The sequence below is a fragment of the Lampetra fluviatilis genome, chromosome 15 (genome assembly GCF_964198595.1).
Source record: "Lampetra fluviatilis chromosome 15, kcLamFluv1.1, whole genome shotgun sequence".
Taxonomy (NCBI): domain Eukaryota; kingdom Metazoa; phylum Chordata; class Hyperoartia; order Petromyzontiformes; family Petromyzontidae; genus Lampetra; species Lampetra fluviatilis.
The window spans coordinates 7,242,040-7,267,000 of NC_136289.1; the positions used below are offsets into that span (position 1 = coordinate 7,242,040).

The 24,961-nt window shown below is 44.9% G+C and overlaps 1 protein-coding gene across 2 annotated transcripts in view; it reads right to left on the reverse strand.

The window, feature by feature from the left end:
* GAB1 (GRB2 associated binding protein 1) overlaps positions 1–24,961 on the reverse strand; it is a 110,543-nt gene that overhangs the window by 21,659 nt on the left and 63,923 nt on the right. For both annotated transcript variants that reach the window (XM_078863033.1, XM_078863032.1), the window contains exons 2-3: positions 10,518–10,646; positions 9,258–9,426 (exon numbers count right to left, since the gene is read on the reverse strand). In XM_078863033.1, the coding sequence (XP_078719159.1) occupies positions 9,258–9,426; positions 10,518–10,646 (298 nt within the window). The remainder of the gene's footprint in view (positions 1–9,257; positions 9,427–10,517; positions 10,647–24,961) is intronic.

Consider the following 24,961-nt stretch of genomic DNA (forward strand, 5'->3'; position numbering starts at 1 on the left):
ATAATAATATACCCACATTCATTGCTTAGGAATGAACAAGTCACGAGCGCAGTAGAGTGTCCAAACAGAACGAGGTGGGGTCACGTGAGAGCCTCGTTTCCCGTTGGGATCAGTGTAAGGAGATTTGGCCACGAAGCACGGGTTGCCAGTGTGCAAATATCATCGAGAAATCGGGAATGCAGTGTCCTCCCACTGCCGTCTCAAACCAATATTGGATAAAGGCCACCCCCCCCCCCCCCAGTCTTTAGTCGGTAATGGGGGTTGTTTGATTATTCTCAGCTACGTTGGTCAGTGCAGGTTGGTGAAGGATGGGGGCCCAGGACTGCCACAGATATCACAGACCACTGATGTTGGCCGTTGCTAGGAACAAACCTCGGTTGTCAAGATTCACCGAGCGTGGCACTAACCATTGCACCATTGGAAAATTCACACTCCGCTTAAAGCCTTCCTCTGGCAAACAATGGCAAGAACCAGTACACGGCAGTGGGCGCTTTTCTAAGGTTTTTCACAAGCCGGCATTTGACGATAACCATCAGCTGTCATTTCTTCAATGCTAACATTCACCCGCGATACCAGTTCATCTTAAACTAGGCGAACCCAGCGGAAGCAGTTAAGCAAAGTCTTAATTTTGGAGCTTTCGTGACTGCAGGAATAACCCCTCCCTCTCTCTGCCTCCACCCCCCTCTGTCTATTTAAGACCACCCCACAGAGACGATCTCCCTCTCTGTGCCTGTGTTGCTCTCTCTACCTGTGTTACTCTCTCTATGTATCTTGGTGCTATCTGTCTGCTTATATGTCTGTCTCTAGTTTTCTGCTTAGATTTTTTGTTGCTATTTCATTTATACCTGATGATGATTGCTTGTGTTGCAATCGAAACGTCGTATGCTATTATTTAATTTATTATTTTATCTTTATACGTGACTTTACCGAAATAACCAAAGAACACTTAAGCAAAGGTTCAGTTCTCTCGAGCTTTGAACTCATTAACCCGAGTTTGATTCCTGCCCACGGCTGATACCAGTGGCAAGTGATATCTGAATTAGCCCTGGGACTGCCCCCCCCCGCCCTTCACCAACCGACACGAACCAGCATGGTGAAGTATGGCCAGAGAACTCCCATGACCGACATGGCATGGGGCGGTCTTTATGCAGCAACGGACTGACTAAGCAATGTAGGTTATTATTTCATTGTTAAGTTCCTGGATACAACAACATTTACGCCATGGTGACAAGACGTTCACTACCTTGCATGGTGGGCAGGCGGTCGTGGGTTCGATCCCGACCCTGACACGCGTATAATTTGAGTTTGCATGTTCTCCCCGTGGTCACGTGGATTTTTCTCTGGGTTCACTGGGTTCTCCTGTCTTTCCCTCCACATTTAGAAACAGGGCATTTAGCTGTTAGACATTTTACACATGATCAGCTATTTCGTTGAGCTATCATTTGCGGCCAGGTCGCTTCTAAGCAAGAGCTATGTAGCTCAGTGGACCATACCTAGAAAAATAAAAAAAATAACAATTGCATATATATATGCGGATAGTAGTGAGTGAGGTCAACTCTAAACGTGTTCTAAAGGGCTAGTAAGCAGTGCATTGATAAAGGGCTGAATAGTATCATTTATATGATTGTAACCTATGGAAGTCCAAGCCAGGTTCAGAAAGCAGTTGCCGCAGCAGTGTGTGTGTTTATACTGGTAGGAACCTCCTGGGGTGGGGCTGGGTGGGGAGGGGCTGGTCACCCCGTGGTGCCCTTATAAAACTCAACGTTTAACCAACTAACGCCGGCTTGTGCCCGCCCTCACAGTCGGCCATATTTGCGGAATACACCACGCCGCCGTTGACCCTGGCCATTGACCGAGCAACTCAACGTTCCTACCAGCTCCCTCCGCAGGAATGTGTTTGACTGAACTCAGGTCACTGGGGATGTAGCGCAGCGCTACTGACCATGAAACCTCGCACACGCTCACACAAACACGCAGACCGCGCGCGAACGCCATTCTATCGCGACATAAACTGTGACAATAGAATCCGTTCTGTAGCGGTGTCTAAAAACAACCCCCCCCTTCCCACCACATTTGCCCCTCGCAACCACGAAATTATTGACAAAGATAAAACCCCTCCATCAAAACTTTCCTCCCACTCCCCCCTGTAACTGCCCAGCCCCCAACCGCCCTTCCACCGCGATCAAATCCTCACCTCAACAACAGCAACATATTTTTTTTTAAAACAGGAAGGTGAATTTATCCACCGATGTCGCTTATTTTTGTCACAACTGCCCCCACCCCTCCAGCGGCGTTTACGTTTAAGAGGGGAAAAAACATTTGAGGGGAAAAATAACAATGTTAAGGTCATGTTTTTTTTTAAATGCTTTTGCTTCTCTTTTCACAAACGACGCCCGTGAAAAACACGGGCGTGCTCGGAAAGGACATGGACAACACATGGAAGCAAGGCCGTAATTATAATATATATATTCAAATATATATTCAAATATGCTCAAAATGTCCCCCTCAATATATTGCTATAAAATAGATTTCTGTTTATATGATTGTGGTTATGGTTGTACTTTATTAATCCCTAATCTCTTTACATACAATGAAACAAGAAAATGTAAAAAAGAAAAAACAGAGCAATGTAATACAATACACTATTAGACATTACTGTAAGAAATAAATAAAAAGTCCATCCTATGTTTTTTTACATTTTAGGCAGGAAATTCGTTTTCAAATTTCGACTTTTTTTTCTGGGGGGGGGGGACCCCCAGACCCCCTAAAAGATTTGGTCCCCCCCCCAATTTTGACTCCATGGCCACGCAGTAGGCACGGTGTCCTCTTAAATAAAACATAAGTTGTGCGTGATTAAAAAGTGGTTAAAAATAGATATGCATCCTAGTGGGACCTCACTAAAGGCGTTTGAGATGCAAAGAAGCATTTCACTTTGGGCAAACTGCCAGGTGTCAATACTTGGCACTTGAATAATATAAACACTAAGGTCATCTGATGATCACGAAGCAAGCCGAGGGTACAGTTGGTGGCTCTCCAAGTAATTAAACAAATTAGACCTCGATGACAACACAGCTGATCGGGTTTACTTGCCATGGTGGTTAAGAGTTATTCTTTGAGGCCTAGCAAATTGCTGGCATTTGCGATACAGCGAGAAAATAGGGCTTTGGTTTTGGCCTCATAACCAATCCAAAGCATGCGCTCACCCGTACACGCGTCAACAGATTAGCGTCGGTTTTAATATTTTCCAAATTTCCATATCGTCATGTTAAAATCGATTTCAATATGTTTTAATTATCAGTATGCTCTGTTGATGCACGTGTCTTAAGTTATGCCTGTTAGATTTATCGGCTACAATTTCCTTGTGAAAGGCACTCGTGAAAGTGAAAATGAATTTGTATCTTAGTACCAAGACTGTTTACAGCAACACGTGATGGATTTTTAAAACGCTGCCGGTCCCGCAGACGCAATTACCGCTGGCAATGGAGCAGGCACGCAAATCATACGCAAGTGTGGTAATGCACTGCCAGAGCGTTATGGAAAATGTGAATATGAATCAACATGCAGGGGTTGCAATATTACATCGTAGTGGAATAGTATAATGCACCTTTTGCTCGCTAATTGTGCAGGGCATTAGACAAAGATCAGGGCGTGTTGTACACTGAACATGACATGCCCTATGACGTTATCCCTGTCTGGTTTTCATTAAAAGGAGACTGATTATTCTGATTTGCTGGTGTCATGACCCAAATGGAAAAATGGAGAAATCACCTGCAACTAAATTACAAAGGCGGGCCAGCGGTGGCCCAGTGGTTCATGCACGACACTTTGCACATGGAAACTTGTGTTCGATTCCCAACCATGACTCACACGAGGGCTGAGAGATATCTGAATCAGTCCTGTATAATCAAATAACCCCCATGACTAACACAGCATTGGATTAAAGCTGTACTCATTTGTATTACTATAAATAATCAACAGTTGACCTCCTATACAACTACCAAAGCTTCCCTGAATAGAAGTGATGAATACAGTACAATGTCGCATGTCTGAGTCTCTTAGGACTCAGGTATAGGCATATGTATTAAAGGTTAGATGAGTGAACATCGAAAAGAAACAGTTAAACAACTACAACTATTTTTATTTTACCAGATAAGGCCCGCTGAACTATATATATTTTTTTTCATAAGCGATCTGGGCACAAATCATAGTTCAACGAAGTGGCTTATCACGTGGAAATTTATAGCAGCCAAAAACTCTAAATGCATGTTTCTAAATGTGGAGGAGAAAACCAGGAGGACCCAGAGAAAAATCCACGTGACCACGTGAAGAGAGACATGCAAACTCCAAATATACAGGCATCAGGGTCGGGATTGAACCCACGTCTCCTGTATATCAAGCAAGGTAGTTAACATCTCGCCACCGATGGGTAGACGTTGTACTCCACCGACAAGTTCTCATGATGCCCTATAAAATAAACCAATTGTTGCTCATGGGGAAACAGAAAAGTAGGGCATGCAGGAGACCTGACTGTCCACGATGACGCACGTCCTTGGACAGCTCACAGCGGGGAGTTTTTTTTTTGTCAGAAAATTTGTATCCAGACTATGAAATTGCGTTATTATAAGAACCGTCCCCTTCTCAGTCTCAACGCCATCCCTCAAATTGGATTTCAAGCCAATCAAACGATGTGCGGCACGGACTATGGGGGGGGTGGCGTTGGGGGAGAGGGGGGAGCGAGATTGGGTTTCCAATCGGCAAAAACCTTGAAATCTGACGCGAGCGCTGCCGCTTCTGAGCCTCCTCTGCCGCGGTGGCAACCTTTGGCTTGGGGGAGACTCATGTTAATGTTGCTGGCTGTGTTCCGCTGATGCTCCGACAGATTTTTCATCTCAATTCAAATGAAGCATGAAAAGTAGCCAACTGGGAATTGGGTCAAAGGAAGTCTTATTACACCCCCTATTTAACCTCTGGGCTCTCCGTACGCCTGCAGATTGAAATTGAATGTTTTTGTAGTGTTTTTACGATGATGTACATGTGTTGAATAAGAAGGTAATAATGTTATTATTTTTTGCACATGTTACAGGGTGAAGCGGTGCCGCAGTGGTTAGCGTGCTGCAATATGAACACGGCGACCCGAGTTCGATTCCCACCCATGGCAAACATGAATGGTGAGGGATATTTGAACTGGCCATGGGTCTCCTCCTATCGCCAACGCACACTCACCAGCGTGGGGAAGCATGGCCAAAAAACTCGCATGACCACTAAGGTATGGGGACGCCTTCATCTATGAGTGGATCAACAAAGGTATGTAGATAATTATTTATTTACCGATAGGCAGCATACTGCTTGCACGTATAAACAGTTGTGAGTGAGTGGCGTGAATTCCCACGTGCCCCATTAATTAATTATTTAATGAATAACAATGTTGTTGTTTTTTTACATTGAGCCCCCTAAAAGAGAACAACATTTTACATATTTAACCTCTGCCTATTCCCATTTTTCCTCTCTAGGTTTCAAAAGGTGCTGGATGTTTCATAACAACATCTTCAGATCCTAATTGTGCTGTTAAGCCAATAAAAATCCCACTACCAATTACCAGAACTGTACATAGAAAGGACAAAGACCTCCTGTTTACCCTCTATATACTTGTTGGGATAAGTTATATGCGAGAGCACCTATTAAGGCCATCACAACACACAGTGGTGAGGCCAGCACTGGGCTTGTCACCGGTCTCCTGTTTGTTGAGGTTGATGAACAACAGCAAGTACTCCTGTAATGCCGGGTTGACTTACGAAAGGCCCAACATCGATTGCTATGAATTTGTTTAGCCCTTAGCCTGTCCAAAGAATATTAATATACCGATAAATTTTTTTAACAACTAATTTATTTGTTTGCGTTTTAGAAAATCAAACGATAATAAGTAAATGGAAGAAAATCACTATAACGCATTTTACAAATGACTCTGCTGTCACAGTAAACATTTTAAAATCTAAAGCAACGGCTGGAGAGGCTGCAAAACTCCGTGCCGTCACAGTTTCATCGGCGTAATATAAATGAGCTCTGGGCAAACACTGAAAGAAAAGGAGTGAACCGACAGCAACGTTGACCACGGCCGCTCAGTCAAAGCCGCTAAATTTAATTACCGACGTGCGGCACGCTGCGTGAAAAAAATGAGGTTTCTTTTTGGAGACCGTTTTTTTCCCCCGCTCGCAAATTCCCAGAGAAAGGGGAGAAGCTGCCAATGTGCACGGACATTTGCACGGATATTTGCACGGATAAAATGGTGACGTTCCGGTCAGGCTCGTGTCTGTGTCTGCAGGAAGGCCCGGCCGCCTTAATTACAAAGGCAGACCAGGCCGCAGCGCCTGTCAAGCCACGTTATCGACCCCCCATCACCCCCTCCATATACGAGCACTAAGACTTACTGAAAACACTGAACAATATCACTAATATGGACAAACATACACTTGAAATATCTCATAATAGGACTAATGGGGGGGGGGGGGGGCCGTGGTGGTGCAGTGGTTAACGCACGGTGAGGTATATCTGGACCGGTCCTAGGCACCTCTCTTTACCAATCGGCATGCACTGGACTCGTGTGGTGAAGTCAAACAACCATCATGAGCGACACACCATGGGGAAGGCCTTCATCCAGCAATGGATTGATGAAAGGCAAAACATTATTGTGCATTCTTATTGACTAAAATATGCCATGAATCATAAGGTGTAGAATAAATTACGGACGGTATTGACAATGAAAACTGCAGTTTATTTTAACTTGGCAACCTAACCCCCATGAGGCATCCAATGAAAATTGTGTTTTGTAAACCTTTTCAAAGCATATTTAAATCCACGTCTCAGGGTCTCCATCAACATCATCTGCAAAACGAAGTTGTGCGAGGGGGTTTTTGCATGCATAATGTGTCCTACATTATTCGCTCGCCACACTGCTACTTCTCCTCCACACCGATAAACAAATTCATTGCGGAGCCCCAACAGCTGAAACGGACACTGAACTTCTCGCAAGAACAAAATCCCATCCGAACGTCAGAGTGTAAACTAACAGCGGCACACTCTTATCCGGTAAAATAAAAAGAAATTAACTGAGTAGGTCTAAATGTATGTGATGTCATGAACTCCTCTCAAACTCGACACGCTACGGGGTTCATTTTAATTCGTAAACTAAGTAAATAATGTTCTTGTATCTTTTCGGTAAAGTCACGTAGAAGGGAAACAATAAAATGATAAAAATATAAAACAATAAAACGCCACTTTTTTCTAATTTTCTTGCTGTGGATTTCACACCTGATGATGATTGCTTGTGTTGCAGTCGAAACGTCGTGAGGATTTTATTGTTTTATATTTTTATTATTTTATTGTTTCCCTTCTACGTGACTTTACCGAAAGAACCAAGAATATGAATCCCTGCAGTCATGCAAGCTATAAATCAAAAAGTAAATAACGTTGGCTTTATACACCCTTGACGCAAACACTCGACAGTAACTATACATTCTCAAATGGAATCTTTAGAAATGAATGCTTAAATCCAGAGCTGAATATACCAATGCAATAATTGCACCTAACATTAAACAAAGAAAATAACACTTGAGTTACAAGGCACTCGTTTCAGGAGGGTCCTGCCTTGGGACATTTAGAATCACGAGTGATTCACCCACCGTGCAAATATAAGAGGGTGACACTCAGCGCTGACTTATTCTGGGCTCCTCGTAGCCCCATGCCTACAACACCTGGCAAGCCCCCGATAGTGAGCCATGCTAAAACTCACCAGGCTCAACCCTTGGCTTCAGGCTCAACATTTAACCGACGAGACCGGGTGCATTCAGGGTGATCCGACCGCAAGTTGTTCCTTCACATCGCCGCGCGCACAGACGCACAATCTCATCTTCATTATTATCACCGTTATTACGCGCAAGCAGGAAACGTCCCAGGCCAACAAGCATCTGTTACTTAAATCATGACCGTGTCATTCTCATTCCCCCTAACCGCACGCTGCGCACAAGCTGCGCAGTTGCTATTAAAGCCGCGTGATCACAGTGATGTAAGTAAAATTGCCACCTGCTCGGGGAAGGGATTCGTAGTTAGCGATAGATATTTTTCGTGACTCAGGGCGTCATGCGATATATAAACAATGTGCCCGATTGCCATTGATTTCTATTCAAACCGTGCGCCTTTCTCTGCCAAGCAAATGCATCTGTCAGCGGGAAGTAATGAAAAGTGACTCCTCATTCTCCTACCTTGCGGTTTGCACACAAATTCCCTACGCAGAGCGCAAAGAGCTTTCATCGGCCATAATATACCCCGAGCACATGATTATAAAGTGGCCTCGGGAAGACATTTGTCAACATCTTGTAATATATTTAGACAAATAGTGCTTACTATCAAATATCCACTGTAGTTCTTGTTTACATTGATGTGCTTTTTGCAATGGGTAATAATCAAACGAACAGATAATAACAATATTGAAATGAGATTAACATAGAAAGTGCAAAACATTAATTATACAAACCCTATTCTCGTTTCTTTCGGTAAAGTCGCGTAGATAGAAAATAAAATGAAAATAACAGATAATTAAATAAAATACAAAATAAAAAAAATTGAAAATAATAAAAGCAACACAAGCGGTCTTCATGTTATTTTTATTTTTATATAAACCCTGTTTGAGTAAGTCTGTTTGACTAGCACACATCTAGATAATCATGAAGCCCACTGGACAAAACATATGAAGCAGGGCCTTTGTCGATAGGCCTTTCCTGCTTTACCTCCCTGTGATTTTTCGAATTATACCGACTCAAGCATAGATCCTTCGTTTAACACTTTGGTGAATGTAGCAACCTCTTGTGGCTGCAGGGGTCACGTGGACCCATTACATACAACATATATAAATCGAATATAATCGTTGGTTATATGAACGATTTTATTTATAGTGAGCGTAGGAATCGATTTCCCCAATTTAAATGATGCCTTTTCATGTGCCTGCCCTCTTGCAAAGTGACACAATGAGACGTTCCTGCTGCTACAGATAATGAGGATAATGACAGGGGTGCTCTGTGTGTCAAAGAAATCAATTCCGGCGATGTAAGTTGAAAATGCACACATATTTAGTATCCACAAGAAGGTGGTGATGACAGTGGTGACGCTAGTGATGAGAGGGGCTGGGTATTGGTGGTGGTGGTGCTGGTAGTAGAAAGTGAAGTGCTGATAGTGGTGATGGTGGAGGTGGGCGAGCGTTGATTTACCATCGCTGTCCGTGGGGTTGAATCCGCAGACGTCGCAGATGCAGCGCACCCACTTATTCATGTCGTGCTCACTGTCGGCCACCAGGTAGAACGTGCGATCGATGGTGCGCAGATCGAAGATGTAGCTCTTCTCAAACTCCTTGCGATCGAACGTGAGGCCCGAGTCCACCTGAGAACACACGCGGGTGAACCCATCAGCAAAATCGCATGCACAGAAGCCAACGGGCGTGCGAGCGGCTGTAGCGGGGACTGGACTGAACCGTCCACTCCAAGCAAACTGGCTGAAATTGAGGGATGCAACCAATCGTCGGGTTATCCATTCTCTCGTGCGCTTGCGTGAAGTGGAGTAGGTGATGTTGGGGTGGTCCCACTGCTTCACGTTTCCAGCGATCCACATTGGATTCCGCCACCCACGCATGCGCCTTGCCAGCATTAATAGCCACTTGTGAACAGCGCCAGCCACACAAATCTATATGGCTAATTGAGAGGTCCTAATCCTGTTATGTGCACGTGCATCCGCGTATACGTGGGTCACATTTATATGCGTGTGTGCAAGCACATCGCTGGGTGTGTGTGTATATGTGTGCATGCATGAATGTGTGGGGAGCGGTAGTGCAGCGGATCGCACACTGCGCTACGAACCTGGTAACCCGAGTTCAATTCCCGCTCATGGCCAACATTGGTGACGAATATCTGAACCGGTCCTGGGTCTCCCTGAGGTCGACTCAGCCTTAAATTAGTACCTGGTGTCGTGTTATAAATATCAGCACTGGGGAGATAAAAACGTCCAAGGGCGGTGTTGGACTTCATAGGTACTCGCTAACAGCACTTTCCCAAACAGTCTGTAAAGACTAGACGGGGGACCTTTGTCTTTAAAATGTATTCATCGCATTAAAAATACTGTAATCCACTCCGAAACGCATCATCCAATGCATGCACTCCAAGCGTACAAGTCAATGTCAATCGATCCATTGCAAGTTGCCCAGTACGTTTTGCTCTATTCCAGAGGCCACTCTCTGAGTGCAAGGCTCCTTATCCCTCGTATGGATTATCTTGAACTTCTTTCGCACCGTACGTAGCCAACCATGTTAATCTGAGGTGTGGAGGAAGGACAACAAACTGAACACAAAAAATCAGCTCTAAGGAAATTAGTTTTCAATCTATATTTAAAAGTGCATAGCCCCAGCGGCTTCCTAATGTTGGAGGCAAGAGCGTTCCAGACGGCCGCACGATGCCCCGCGATGCGCCGGCGCTGGGTACCTGCTCGCACAGGTTGAGGTTGATGATGCGGATGGGCTTGCGGGCGCTCTCGCTCTTGTAGTACTCGAGCACGTCCGCGTCCCCGCTCAGGCGGCCGCTGCGCAGGACGAACCAGCGCTTCTTCCACGCCTGCCCGCGTCGCACGGACGGACAAAAAAAAAAGGGGCAAGCGGCCTTAAAACGTGATGGGGCGATGGGAGGGGGGGGAGTGCATCGCAGAGCCATCGACCGCGCCGCGTTAAGCCGGGAGTGGGGGAGAGCAGCAATCATCGTCGACCGAGAAGGATTGCAGAGACGGAGGAGGGAGGCTCTGTACGGTGACCATTGCCCTGTGAAATCACCGGAATGTGTGGTCTTCACTCGGCCTTATGTGCATTGTTTACTAAATTATTGTTAAAACGTAAGATTTCTTTATTTATGTCTGTGCACTTAAAATGAGATGGAATTAAATTATTTACTGCCGACACCACGTTGACAGTGGTGCACAAGCACTAATAGCACACAAACAATCGACACATCCATCAATAATAACAATGTGGCCTTAAAACGAAAAAGTATACAATAGCCCTTCTTCATAGCACATAGAGAGGTCAGAGAGGAACAGTGGATGTAACCCCAGGTTGCCCTTTGCAAAAGGGGCAATGCGGTGTCATGTGTCTCTATGGAAAAGGAAACAGACTGAGCGTAGCTTCACCGGTGAGGGTATATCAGAAAGCGTCAACAATTTTTTTTCTTTTAACGAGATAGAATGGGATAAAACATAAACAACGAGAAACCAAGAAAAATCAACGTTCACTCCGTTAGGACATGAAGGTCAATATTTTCCATTACAACTGTTAAACAATGCAGAAAACGGATGTCAATAAAGCAATGCAAGCCCAATGGCCAATGAGGTCGGTAAACACGTTTTATTTTTATATGCTATATTTACATTGCAGGAGCGGGGCTGGCATCCAATATTATTGCCACTAAACCCTGGTGTGCTTCGGCAAGCAATGTCCAAACTCCTCTGACACAATACATTACTCAGTCTCCATAACATTTCTGAAACGTTTTCGTGAGGTGTGGCAGACGTGGTGGCCGGTGGGTAATTATATTTGTGGGGCTTGGAACCCCACAGAGGTGGGGGAAGTGGGGGGGGGCAGTGAAAGAGGAGGGATGGAGTGTGTCATCATCAGCCAGGGTCAATGCACCGACGGATGAACGCCTCCCAAAGCCACCGCAACCTCTTCTTGGTTCTTTCGGTAAAGTCACGTAGAAGGGAAATAATAAAATAATAAAAATAAAAATAATAAAATAATTCTCACGACGTTTCGGCCACAACGCAAGCAGCCGTCCTCTTCACCTGAGGACGGCTGCTTGCGTTGTGGCCGAAACGTCGTGAGAATTATTTTATTATGTTTTATTTTTATTTTTTTATTACTTCCCTTCTACGTGACTTTACAGAAAGAACCAAGAAGATGAATCCCTGCAGTCACGAAAGCTTAAAATCGAAGTTTTACACCGCAACCTCTCACAATCTGACGATGTAATAATCCACCAAGCACCTGCACGTGAACTTATTGGGGGACGGGCATGGTGTATGCAGTTTAGAATCTTTACGATGAGACGGTAATTCCGAAGGTTTTTTTTTCCTTATTACTTTTTTTTCACGAGTGGTGCCGGGCCCCCCCACTGGGCCCTAAATGACGAGCTACCGGTCACTCGTGGCAGGAATATTGAGCGGCGGCCACTGAAATGTGAGAATGCGTAGGGTGTCCCTTCAAAACAACAAGCTAGAAGCACTTAGAAATGCATCTAGCTCCACTGTCAGCTCACGTGTAAACATTAATTCACTGGCACCACATCACCGATATGATTTGTCCATCAATTTTGCATGCCACTAAATGAATAATAAGCACTGATACCACGTGTTAAAGATTTCTGTGCATTCGTACGCGCTTCTTTCCTCGGCATAAATCGTATTATCGTGTTTCATGTGTCCATGAAATATTTAAAAGGGCCTTGAAGGTCAGAATCCCTTCGTGAGAAAGCCCTGTGGGATCTACACCTAGCGAAAAAAGGAATATTGTAACCGCTATTCGACATGAGTGCGAGCATGCTCCTCGGCTCAAGTTTGAAAAATACATCTTATTTTTTTTCTTGGATGTCACATGTCACAAGATGAAGAAAATTCCATTCGAAGCTCTCACAACGAGCAATGCACCACTTTGTCTCAAAAAATTACCCTGGAAGATGACAGCTTAGAACGATCTCGTAAAGTCACTTCAGTAGACTTCGTTATCCACACGAGGGTTGCAGCACAGCATCTCAGGGCTTGGAGATGACCAGATAACCAAATTGTAGACAGCACGCTCATTTTTTCATTGCAACAAAGACAATGAATTCCATGTTTATATATATAAATAAACTATGGGGGAGAGTGCTGTCAGTGGGCAACTATTAATGCTGGCATGGTGCGTGAAGAAGTGGTGTGGCCAGCATTATGCCAGGCTGCCTTTGTTTCCCCTGATATTTGTACACTGCACAAAATACTCTTTGAAGACTGCGTTGGCCTAAGGCGGGGCAGTACAGGCCCATATATTCCTCTCCACTGATATTAGCTGTGGCCAGGAAGAAAACTTGGGTTGCTGGGTTCATAAAACAGCGCGTAATCCACTGCATCACCCCTCCCATATTAAAATCAAGTGTGCGCACGCACACACACATGGCACACCCAGTGTAATCCTGCACACGCAGCGTGACAGTTCAATAAAATTGGGAATCAACACAGATCCAGTTTCTGTTCGAGATATGCGGTGGGGATCACAGTTGTTTTTGTCCGACATAAACCTCCCTAACACGACGCATTATTAACAAACACCAGCACACGTGGCCCACACGATCGCGGGAAGGCGGAAGATGAAAAATGAAACCACCGCAAGGCTTTCCCTTCGCTCCGCATAGCCAACTCAAGCGTGGAAAACGAATCACTGCACCCTAATTTGAACCGTGAAGACCCGCTCCGATAATGTGACCCAGATAATGGCACTGGAAGAAAGCTGAGCCAATAACGCGGGCCCCATCTTCCAGCCAACGCATTAATACCATCGGCATTCCATTAGGCTAATGGGCTCCTATTGATTCCACGCAGCACGCGAGGATTCGTGCAGACGTAAACAAGGTCCCAAACAAACGTCGCTTCACACCCATGAAGTGCAACATGTTCTCAAGGCGTACGTCATCACCGTGTAAAAAATAGATAATCTCACAATATTCAAATTGTGCTATTGGTTCAATTTCGTCGTGGAATGTAGAAAATGTCCACTCGGAGCTCTGCAGCGAGGAGTGCAACACCCTGTGTCAGAATAGCTGCACAAATAGACATCATGGAACTACTTTTTCGAGATTAATTCAATCCATCCACACTAGGGGCACAACGCTTACGTGCCTCGCAAAAGAGGGTCACAATTGCATGTCAATCAAACCAAAATGTTTTAAGTGCAAGCGCTGTAATTTTTGCATTAATCTGTTGACCGAGCTGACATCATCAACTCACGACACATGAGAACTCAGATCGGAGCCCTGGATCTCAGCAGTGCCAGCTCAGCTTTCTCACCCAAGAGCCATATGGCTAACTCGTATGCAAATGCCTTAACAGATGCACGTTTGCAGAGGCGTAGAATCCGGTGGTTACATCCAGTTAATGATACGTCAAGGTGCCTCTCTGCTGTGAAATGCGGATCACAAACGATGCACGTTCATGAACGTGGCACTAAATAAACAAAGTCATAAAATAAAAAATATTAAAAAATACCGTAGTAAAAAAAATCTATCGTGTGTTTTCATTGGGAATAAAAAAAGTTGTTGACGTGTAAAATCAAACACAAAATTGATAAGTGCTCCATTTACCAACCTAACAATTTAAGTATTATTCAACACATGGTTTGCTTTGCTAAGATCGGCATTATTTTTTATTCTTTAGAATCAGTTGCCGAGCACAGGGCCCAAAAGCCGAAAAATTCCAAGTAGCCAGCAACAAACAGCGCTCCTGAAGGTGACATAGGCAAGAGTTAATACGTTCTTGAATTGAGCGAGATCATAATGGAAACGGCAATGCGAGGGGATTGCCAAGTCAAGCCGGGCAAGGGAGGAAGCGAAAATGAATGCAAAACAGTCAGCGTGGTGCTAATAAAATCGCGATAATAAATGACAACTTGCAATAGACTACAACATGGAAGAATCAAAGAGTGATGTTTTTGAGAACAGTAACCAACAAAAAAATATAAATGCTAATAATGACGAGTTACAAATGCTGTTTGATATAGACCCAAGTAAACACGCTGCGTGAAAAATGGTTACATCATCACCATACACTACCTTAACTCACTCAAGACTGCCCTTCCAGAACATTTTCAAGACATACGCAAGACTTGTTTTATTCAATATTCAATTCTCATCCTGCCCAGATAAACGTGAGTGAAAGCAGCAACGTTAATGCATTATCTCTGCCAATATCTGACGAAATACTATGGGGAGAGATATGTCAGCCGTAATGGCAGAGGTCCATTTGTCTCCACGCTGGACATGTACGAAGAGCCGATGCCAACTGTCACTCACGCCCAGGTCCGATGAGTCACGCATACCCAATGTTAAGCGGCACGCCACCCTGCCCTCTCAGTTCTAGATTTGAAGCTTTCGTGACTGCAAGGATTCATATTCTTAGGTTTTTTCGGTAAAGTCACATAGGTAAAACATTACAATTAATAAAAGTAAAATAAAATAAAAATCACGACGTTTCGGAGGCAACACAAGCCTCCGTCTTCAGGTGGAACCGTCACAGCCACGACAGCTGTATCAAGTAAATGAGAGATTGCAGGAGCTACCACTCCGTTTATATAATGGTTGGAGAGGGGGGAAGGGGGCAAGTGCAGCACACTTTTTATTCATATGGTAAGATGAGGCTTAAGAGGGTGAGCCTTTGTTATGGAGGGGTACGGTTTGTGACTCAACCTGGCCTACCTAACAATAGTGTGAAAAGCTTTGCCCCTCTCGAGACATTAGACGCATCTTGGAGACACACTGGGCAGTCTCTATTTCTCCAAGATGTCATTTTAATGTTCCAGAATTCTAGATTGCAACCATAGACTTTTGAAATCCACAAGATGTCCGTGTGAGAATTGACTGAATATACTCATGTATTTGTAAACCGGCGTTTGGTTCAGTGGTTACCGCACTGCACAATGAATACGGACACCTGAGTTCATTTTCTCATCCACGGCTAATGGCAGTGGCAGGTGATATCAGAAACGGTCCTGCCCCCCCCCCCCTTCACCAACCTGAGCTGATCAGCACAGTGAAGTATAGTAGTGAAACAACCCCCCCCCCCCGACTGATGTTCGTCATTGCCAGGAATTGAACAGAGTTTGGCAGGCTCACAGAGCATCGCACTAACCACCTTGCCTTTAGAAACGTCACACGTCGTTATATAACTACCACCGGGAAATTGTGACAAGAACCAGGGCAGGCCGGTAGTATGGGCACTTACGACATTTTTGTTTTTAAAAGCTAGCACTTGACGATAACCATCGGGTGTAATGTCCACACTGCTGGCAGTCACTCGCAACAACAGGAGTTCATCTAAAACTACGTGAACATAGGAGGCAGCAATGATGGTTAATTCTCCAACTATGAACTCTTCAACCCGAGTTTGATTCAAGGCCACGCCTGATATGGGTGGCAAGTGATATCTGAACTAGTCCTGCCCCCCCCCCCCGCCGCCCCTTCACCAACCCACAGTGACCGACATGGTGAAGTATGGTCAAAGTACCCCCATGACCAAGAAAGTGAAAAATTAGAATCGTTTATGATCTACGCTCTGGAACTGCTGGTCTCATTTCTAGATTTGAAGCTTTCGTGACTGCAAGGATTCATATTCTTGGGTTTTTTCGGTAAAGTCACGTAGGTAAAAAATTAAAATTAATAAAAGTAAAATTAAAATAAAATCAAAATCACGACGTTTCGGAGGCAACACAAGCTTCCGTCTTCAGGTGGAACCGTCACAGCACGATTGCTGTATCAAGTAAATGAGAAATTTCTCATTTGCTGGTCTCATCGCTGCGTTCAAAACGGTCAATTCCGAAGAGCGCATATCCTTGGCAATGATAACAACTTGTAATCGTATTATCATTTGCAATGAGGTTTAGCAATGTAATTGTCAAGGCTGGGAGGTGGTAGCTGGCAAGGTCACGTGCTCGCGTGCTGGCTACACAAGCCACCAAAGCGCCGTACGCCGCGCGGTCAATTTGCCCCGGTACATCGACGCAAATCGCAAAATAAGCTCACCCGCCTCTGCAGGACGTGGCCTAATCTCCCGGCAGTGATGAGCGAGATCGCGAGGCTTACACCGTGAAAACCCTCGTCAATATTGCGCAATTAAGCTAATTACCGCACACGGAATCCCTCCCGTCGGAGCACAGAGCTGATCCTTTCCGAACGGCACACGGAGAGCGCTCCTGCGCCACTGTGCTCCCGTAATAATCAGGCTCCCCTAAACGGCGCTAAGTGCTTCCGATTTATGCATCAGATGAGCAATTTCGTTTAAATGGAAAGAGCTTTAGCCGCACACGAGGTTTGGCAATTTGTATGCGATTGACAGTCTGCCGAGAAGCATTCCCTTGTTTGTGTTTAAACGTTGGTTTAGCCGTGAGTGCTATTTGATACAGATACGGAAGACATGTAATGTGGCATAAAATTGGGTTGTTTACAGAAATTCCTGATTGAATAACTGCATTTCTACTTTAAGCAAATATTTTTCAATTGTAGGCAATGGTATGTGTGTTAAACTTCTTTCACACCGTGCGTAGCAAACCTTACGAATCGGTACATCACCGTACTGCAGGGGAGTGGCAGAGTAGTGATTAGCACACTGCGTCATGAACCCAATGTGAAGCGAATTCGAATCCCGCTCACTGCGAACATCAGTGGCGGAGTGGATATCTGAACCGGTCCTAGGCTCCCCCCCCCCTTCACAAGCCCATAGTGACCATAGTGGTGAAGTATGGTCAAGCAAACGTGACCAAGATGGCATGGGGAAGAATTAATCCAGCAATGGATTGACTCTAATTGATTGCTATTATTACAGGAAGGTGTCGTTTGTTGTTGAAATAAAATAGCTATAATTGTATGTTGAACTTCTTTAACACCGTACATAGCCAACCATGCTAATCGGAGGTGTGAGTACATTTAAATATGTTGAGTGTTAAAAATTAAGTTTAAACTATTGTTTGAAAATGTAAGCGACACACAGTGTAATCTTTGACATCAAGCAGCCATAGAAGAGACGATTAAGACACCGCTCAAACACTCGTGTCGGTGAACAATAAACTTCTTCTGGAACTCTTCCTACATTCTAGATTTGAAGCTTTCGTGACTGCAAGGATTCATATTCTTAGGTTTTTTCGGTAAAGTCACGTAGGTAAAACATTAAAATTAATAAAAGTAAAATAAAATAAAAATAAAAATCACGACGTTTCGGAGGCAACACAAGCTTCCGTCTTCAGGTGGAACCGTCATATCCACGACAGCTGTATCAAGTAAATGAGAGATTACAAGAGCTACCACTCCGTATATATAATGTTGGAGAGGGGAAGGGCCAAGTAAGGCACACTTTTTATTGCCTCCGAAACGTCGTGATTTTTATTTTTATTTTATTTTACTTTTATTAATTTTAATGTTTTACCTACGTGACTTTACCGAAAAAACCTAAGAATATCTTCCTACATTAATTTGCTGTCAACGAACATTGCCCCAGCACATAATGAGGCACTATATATGTTGGGGTTTTTCCAACTTGGATAACAGTGCCGTATCAGGATTAATGATTCACGTGTGGTCATGACAACAGCGTCACGAGTGGCGAATTTAATAAGCCCTAACTCGCACGTGAAAGCTTAATCTAAAAATAAATCCATCAGCTCCACAAGCAATTTTATTGCTCAAATAAGCACTGAGGTGGTGTTTATCTCCTGTTTACAGCCCTGAGCCAGTGGTGGACGATCGACGTTCCTATGGCGGGAGCGAGTCTATCCACAGGAGAATCACTGTTGACTTACATACAAAGTGGTACTCATTTTGTTGAACCCTGGAGGGATGACGGGCTGAGTCAACATCCAAACCAGGATTTTGAACTTGGAACCTCAAGAATTTCGAGCCACTCATTCTGACAGCCGAGCCTTTATTATTAAAATGTAACAATGAGCCGAGTTGATTTTAATCTTGATTTGAAGCTTTCGTGACTGCAGGAATCCATACTCTTTGGTTCTTTCGGTAAAGTCACGTAGGTAAAAATAAAATAAATCACGACGTTTCGATCGCAACACAAGCGACCGAAATAACCCAGGAGTACGAGTTGATTTTGTTTTTAGTTTTAACCTTGATACTATTTTTGTTGTGGTTGTTGTTGTTGTTTACATTGTGGATCCTGTTTTTACTCTGCGTATCATGCTTTACTTTTATTTATCTTGTGTAAGTTGATTAACTCTGCACTTCAAATTTGTTTGCATTGAGAAATGTGACGTCACTGTGATAACATTTTCTGCCCTAGGCGTTTCTGCAGCGTTTCTTGTCATGAGATATTTATTTCTATCCAGATCTGCCGTGAAAGAGTGACTTCTGGTCTCAATGCACCCTTACCTTGTCATAAACTGAATAATTGTATCGCATATAAATAGTGCTGTCAATATTAATCATAGTGACCCGCTGCTAGGGCAGACTCTGAATGACCCACGACTCCGATGCAACTGAACACGGTGTCTTCACCTGTACCAACTATTGCACCTATCGCGATGAGCCATAGCTCATGCAAAAGGTCTCGCTTTACTGAGAAAGAGCATAACACGGCACCGTCGCTTAGCATCGCATGATACGCCACTAATGACCTACCCCAAATGCTGCAAAACACGAAATCATACTTTTAGAAAAAATGTACCGCGTCTTTTGTTATTGTCGATGCTTAGGTTAAAACAAGATTTGTCTGGATGCGTCACAGAAGTCACCTCTACCTGTAACTGCGTATACATGGCAAGCGACGACGCTTTAGAGGCTTCGCCCGACTAAAAACGGGTGTCAATGAGTGCTAAAGAGACAAAGTGGTCAGCCACACCATACAGCAGTTTGGTCAAACTCCCGTACAGCCAATCCCACCCCCCCCTTCCCCCCCCTCCAACCTTCCGCTCTGCTCCGCGGGACCTGTGGTCATGCTCCCACGGATGTAGACGGCGATTAAAACAGACCCTGGCGCAGAGATAGAATTTCAGAGCTTGCCTTAATCGTATTTTTTTTTGTTCCTTTGTGCAGATGCCCTGGGCACTTCCCTATTAACGTAACACTTTCCATGGAAATTACCGCCTGGAAACGCACGCGTGGGATGTCTGCTCCCCCCTTCACAGACCGACTCTCCCCGCGACCCAATTCACCTGTTCACCATCTCGACTGAAACAAGGACAAGAACACTCCGTGTAACAACAACCGCGTTTTGACCAACAGCGCCTTATTTTCCTTCCCCCCCCCCCTCGATGAATGCAGTAAGGCCACCAAGGTCAAATACAACTGTGCACTAATTGAGGATTTTGTGTTCCGAGTTCAAAGGTTCAGTCGCAATGCGAAGTCACACTCTGCTCATTTCACCTCGGGAATCTTTTGTCCTCAGTGCATTTCAGTCTTCACTCTAAAGACGCAATCGTGTAAATACCCAGTCATGTTTTATAGCGGGCCCCGTTCGCTAAAATTACCCCAACGCGACATGTTTGCAGCATAATGAGGAGATCGTAAATCAGAAGAACATAAATCGAGCAAACACTTTTTTTTTCCTAGAACAGGTTGTTTTCGCTCGTCTGGCCAAGTTCCTTAATTCCGGGTAAATCCCCGACGTGTTATGTCTGCATCTTGCCCAAATGGACGGGACAGCTGCCGTGGCGGCAGCTCGTTTTTCCCAAGCCTGGAGGCGTCAGGAAGAAAAAAACAGCTGAGGCTTAGCTCTCGACATGGAGCGGGCGAGCGAGCGAGCGAGCGCCCTCGGCCGTGTGACACAGTCTCGTCACGACGTCCACTCTGCGTCACCGTGGCCAAGAATGTTCACGCGTCGCTCCGCCACGGCGCGATACGCATCTCGCGGCTCTCGCCTCGATGTCTTTCGTAATTACATCGGCAGCCGACGGTGACGATGAAAGCAAGGACGTGTTTCCCCTCTATTCTCACTCGACTGCCCTCCGCTCGCCCTCCTCTCTCTCTCTCTCTCGTCTCACTCTTCTCCACACGCTCTCCCACCTCTCTCCTCTAATCTCACTCCACCACCATGTCACTCTATTCCCCTCCTCACACTCTCCTCCCTACCTGTTCCCTCCCGTCACATTGTACGCACTCTCCTCCCCAGGAATCAAGGATTTTCTATCGAAGCCACAAGTCAACCATTACTCAGTGGGAGGTCGCTCATTCTCCTTTGCTGCCCTCAAGGTCTGGAACTTCCTTTCCCCACCAGTGAGGTGTGCTGGCGACTCCCTGCCACAGTTCAAGTTCAGGGCTCAAGATCTTCCGTTTTTCTCCAACTGTCTTTGACTGACTCTTTAACAAGTAAACATGCCCACCGTTTCTGTACGCTATTTTGAGATGCGTTCACATTAGACGCTAAATAAGTACAACTTGTATTGCATATCTGTATAACCCTGTTTAATATTCACTGCTATCCCTGGCACACTGCGATATGTGTCGAGATTGTGGTTTCAATTAAAGTCTTATATTGTAATAACAAGAACACATACGTCAGCAGAAAAAATGTCGCTCAACTCAAATACGAGCCAGGCTTTGCTCCATATGTCTTGCCAAATGATAGCGACCATCCCCGATGAGCACGAGTTCATCTTAGGCAGCAAAATCAATTTATTTTGGATTGACTGATGACGCTAATATCACCAATCAATTTCATTATAAATGAAATTAGCTCTCACATTCATCCGCTTAACATCCATTAGCCTATCTGCATATGCATCGGTCCGCGATGCGCACGCACATCCGTCAAGTCCACATTTCCCATCCACATTCGCATCCATCACAGGCAGCCTGCCGACACAGCCGCGATCGCATCCATCCAAACACTGACGACGATAAAAACAACAACAACAACAACAAACAGAATCCGCCTAGGTTGTGGTCAGTTGTGTTCTACACTAAAATGTATACCATTTTCCCGCTCGCTCATGAACGTGCTTACTTACTCAGAGTGCACAGAAGAGCAATGCCTGAACAGCGGCGGCAGCAGCAGCAGCAGATGCGGCGGAGGCAACAGCAGCAGCAGAGGCAGCAGCAGCAGCGGCTCAGATGAAGAGGCAGCACTGGCTGGCACGGTGGCACCTGCAACTGCGTCTCACGGAGACTGCGGGCGCTTGGCTCCGACAGCGGCGTTTCATTGCCGTCGTGTTTACGGAAACGTGCGGGGGGCTTAGGGGAGGGCGGGACGAGCGGTGGGGCGAGGAAAGCTGCTGCTTGGTGATGGTGGTGGTTGTGGTGGTGGGGAGCGGTGTGATTGTGCTGGTGGTGGAGAGGTGGGGGGGGCGGACGGAAAGGAGAGCAGGGATGCGTGGTGGGGGGTTGGGGGGGACGTGTGTGATGGAAATGGGGTCGTCCCAGGAAATAAGTTTGTTCATGCGCTTCCACGGACGTGAGCATTTCACTAACGGAGGAAGAAAAACAACCTGGAGTGGGCCGTCAGCTAAATGGTGCGTGCACAAAGATGAACCGACGTATGGCATCATTAGCCATTCCCGATGTAACGCTGGATGGAAGACATTGCAATACAAGTACACTTTTACCACGAATTTTATAAGGTCATCCACGCTCAGTAGAATGCAGGACAGTTATCGTCAATGTTGAGTGGGTGAAAGGAAATTTCGCATTCATATGGCAGGAACCAGTCTATCCAAAGGGACACAACTGTTGACCTAACAGGTGGTGTTCATTTTGCGAACCCCACAATGATGATGATGATAATGATGATGATGATAATTGATGAGGACTGACGATTCATAATGACGGGGGAATGATGATGATGATGATTTCGATTCAAAGCTTTCGTGACTGCAGGGATTCATCTTCTTGGTTCTTTCGGTAAAGTCACGTAGAACGAAAATAATAAAATAATAAAAATAAAACATTCTAAAATACAATTCTCACGACGTTTCGGCCACAATGGCTGCTTGTGTTGTGGCCGAAACGTCGTGAGAATTGTATTTTATTATGTTTTATTTTTTTATTATTTCCCTTCTACCTGACTTTACCGAAAGAACCAAGAAGATGATGATGATGGTGGGATATGAACTGGTATTCGCACTGCTGTACCAAATGACCAACACCCCAATCCACTCCCCTGCGTCCTTGGTAAAATAAACGTTAAAATAAAAATACACACAAGTACATACATATAAATGTGCACATACTGTATATGCCAAAGAAAACATTACCATTGCCTAATAATGCCCTAGCAACAAATTAATTGATCAATAATAGGTGATGTATGCGTGAACCAAGATTTTTTTGTTAAGTATAAAATTCAATAACATCTGTTTTATTACACACAACTACTTTACAGCAATGGCATTTCCCTTTGTGAAATGTATTCAATAGGCACTTTGTCACATAACCGCCATCCCACGTTATACACCGCAGACTTTTTTTTTTAAAGCCAACGATTACTTCTTTATTTATTTACATATTCAGCATCTGACCTTGGAGCCCAAGTTAAACGGCCTTTAACCGCACGGCAGTAACGGGCATTCAGCCATCTCCGATGCCAAAATGCCCAAGGTAGCATGCGTTGTAGCGCTTAATGGAAACACTCGACAAGAGTTCAGCTAAAGGGGCCTTCCCTCTCGGACAGGAAAGGCTCACAGCTATAAAGAGCAAGAGAGAGAGAGAGAGACGGGAGGAGGGGGCGACGGTGTGACTCAACAGTCATACAGAGGTCAAACCAAAATAACTGGCAAATTAGCACTCTAATTAAATTCCAGCGACCACCGAGCGCACAGGACGTGTCAAAGTGAACGCACCTATCACAAGTGCAGGTGACTCACGGTGTGAGGATGCTCTCCCTATGTAGTGTGAGTGGGTGGCGGTGGGAGAAAAACATTCAAAAATAGGTACGTAATATTGCATGTCTTTTCCGTTGTTTTCATGTTAATTGAGTGAATATTATTTATCAAATAAATGTTTTGGAAAGGGTGATGTCGAGCTGGTAGTCATGACGCCAGAAATGACAAACACTCCCTGCAAGCTGCATTTATGTGTTTGTTCACGCAACCTAATATGTTCCCCTGCTCCATATAATATTACTGCTTTTGCACATCTGCACTGGCGGAGCCAGTGGGGGGGGGGGGGGGGGTGGCACGTGCCCCCCCAATGATCCAATCGAAATCCCTAATTTCGATGGGATCATTGGGCTTTATTAGTAATACATCGGCATTTTGCGACCCCCACTGCCACTGTGTAGCATATTATTACGTGCCAGAGACTCTATGAGATGATAGGGCAATTGTCTGAGTCCATTGGCAATAAGTAACGGCAAAGCGGTTATAAGTGACTCACAGAATTGTGCGCAGTTGCGTAAACAGCACGCGACTTACCTGAAGGCATTCACCTTCAGCGAGCGCGATGCCGATCACACAACGCGGTTCGAATTCGACCCTCGATCGATGGCTGTGCCATCGCCGCACACGCGTCGAATAGAAAGCAAGGGACAAGTCCTTACTCACTAACAACTCCTCGATCATTTGTAATTGCTGGAGGGGTTGCCCCACCCCTACCTGAAAATCCTGTCTCCGCCATTGCACATCTGTGTGATTTTTTTGCGAGAAGTGCTTCATGTAGCATCTGCGATATGCATTTTTAAAAGGTTGCTGCGATGCATAATTTACTATCGCATCGTGTCGTGTGTATTTGCAAGCATTCATCGTTGAAGTGCGCCCACTCAAAAAGATACCTGTTGTCTCGGTGAGTTTTTACCTGAAAATCAATAACTCGTGGCGATGATGATGATCTGCGACACATGCTTTAATATCATACGTGCATATCGATGTATGAGATGCTCTAACAATGCACGGAACACGAAGAAGTATTCCGTATGGCCACTATACGTGCGCGTCAATTTACTAGGCACGAATGTCAATTTACCGACTCGAGTGGAACCTTCGAATATCGCCGTTCATCATTTCCACCGTCGCCAGGATACTTAATTGCCCCACATTTTAACGAGCTCGACAATTCCCGGCCAATCTCGTTTTTCTCTCACACGTATCAATTTTATTGCCCCTAATAGCACAGAATTACCCAGAGATCACCCATTGCTTAGGGCACTGCGTTTATTAATATACGTTACACACACTCAACGTATCACGTGTCGCATATGCTACATACATTGT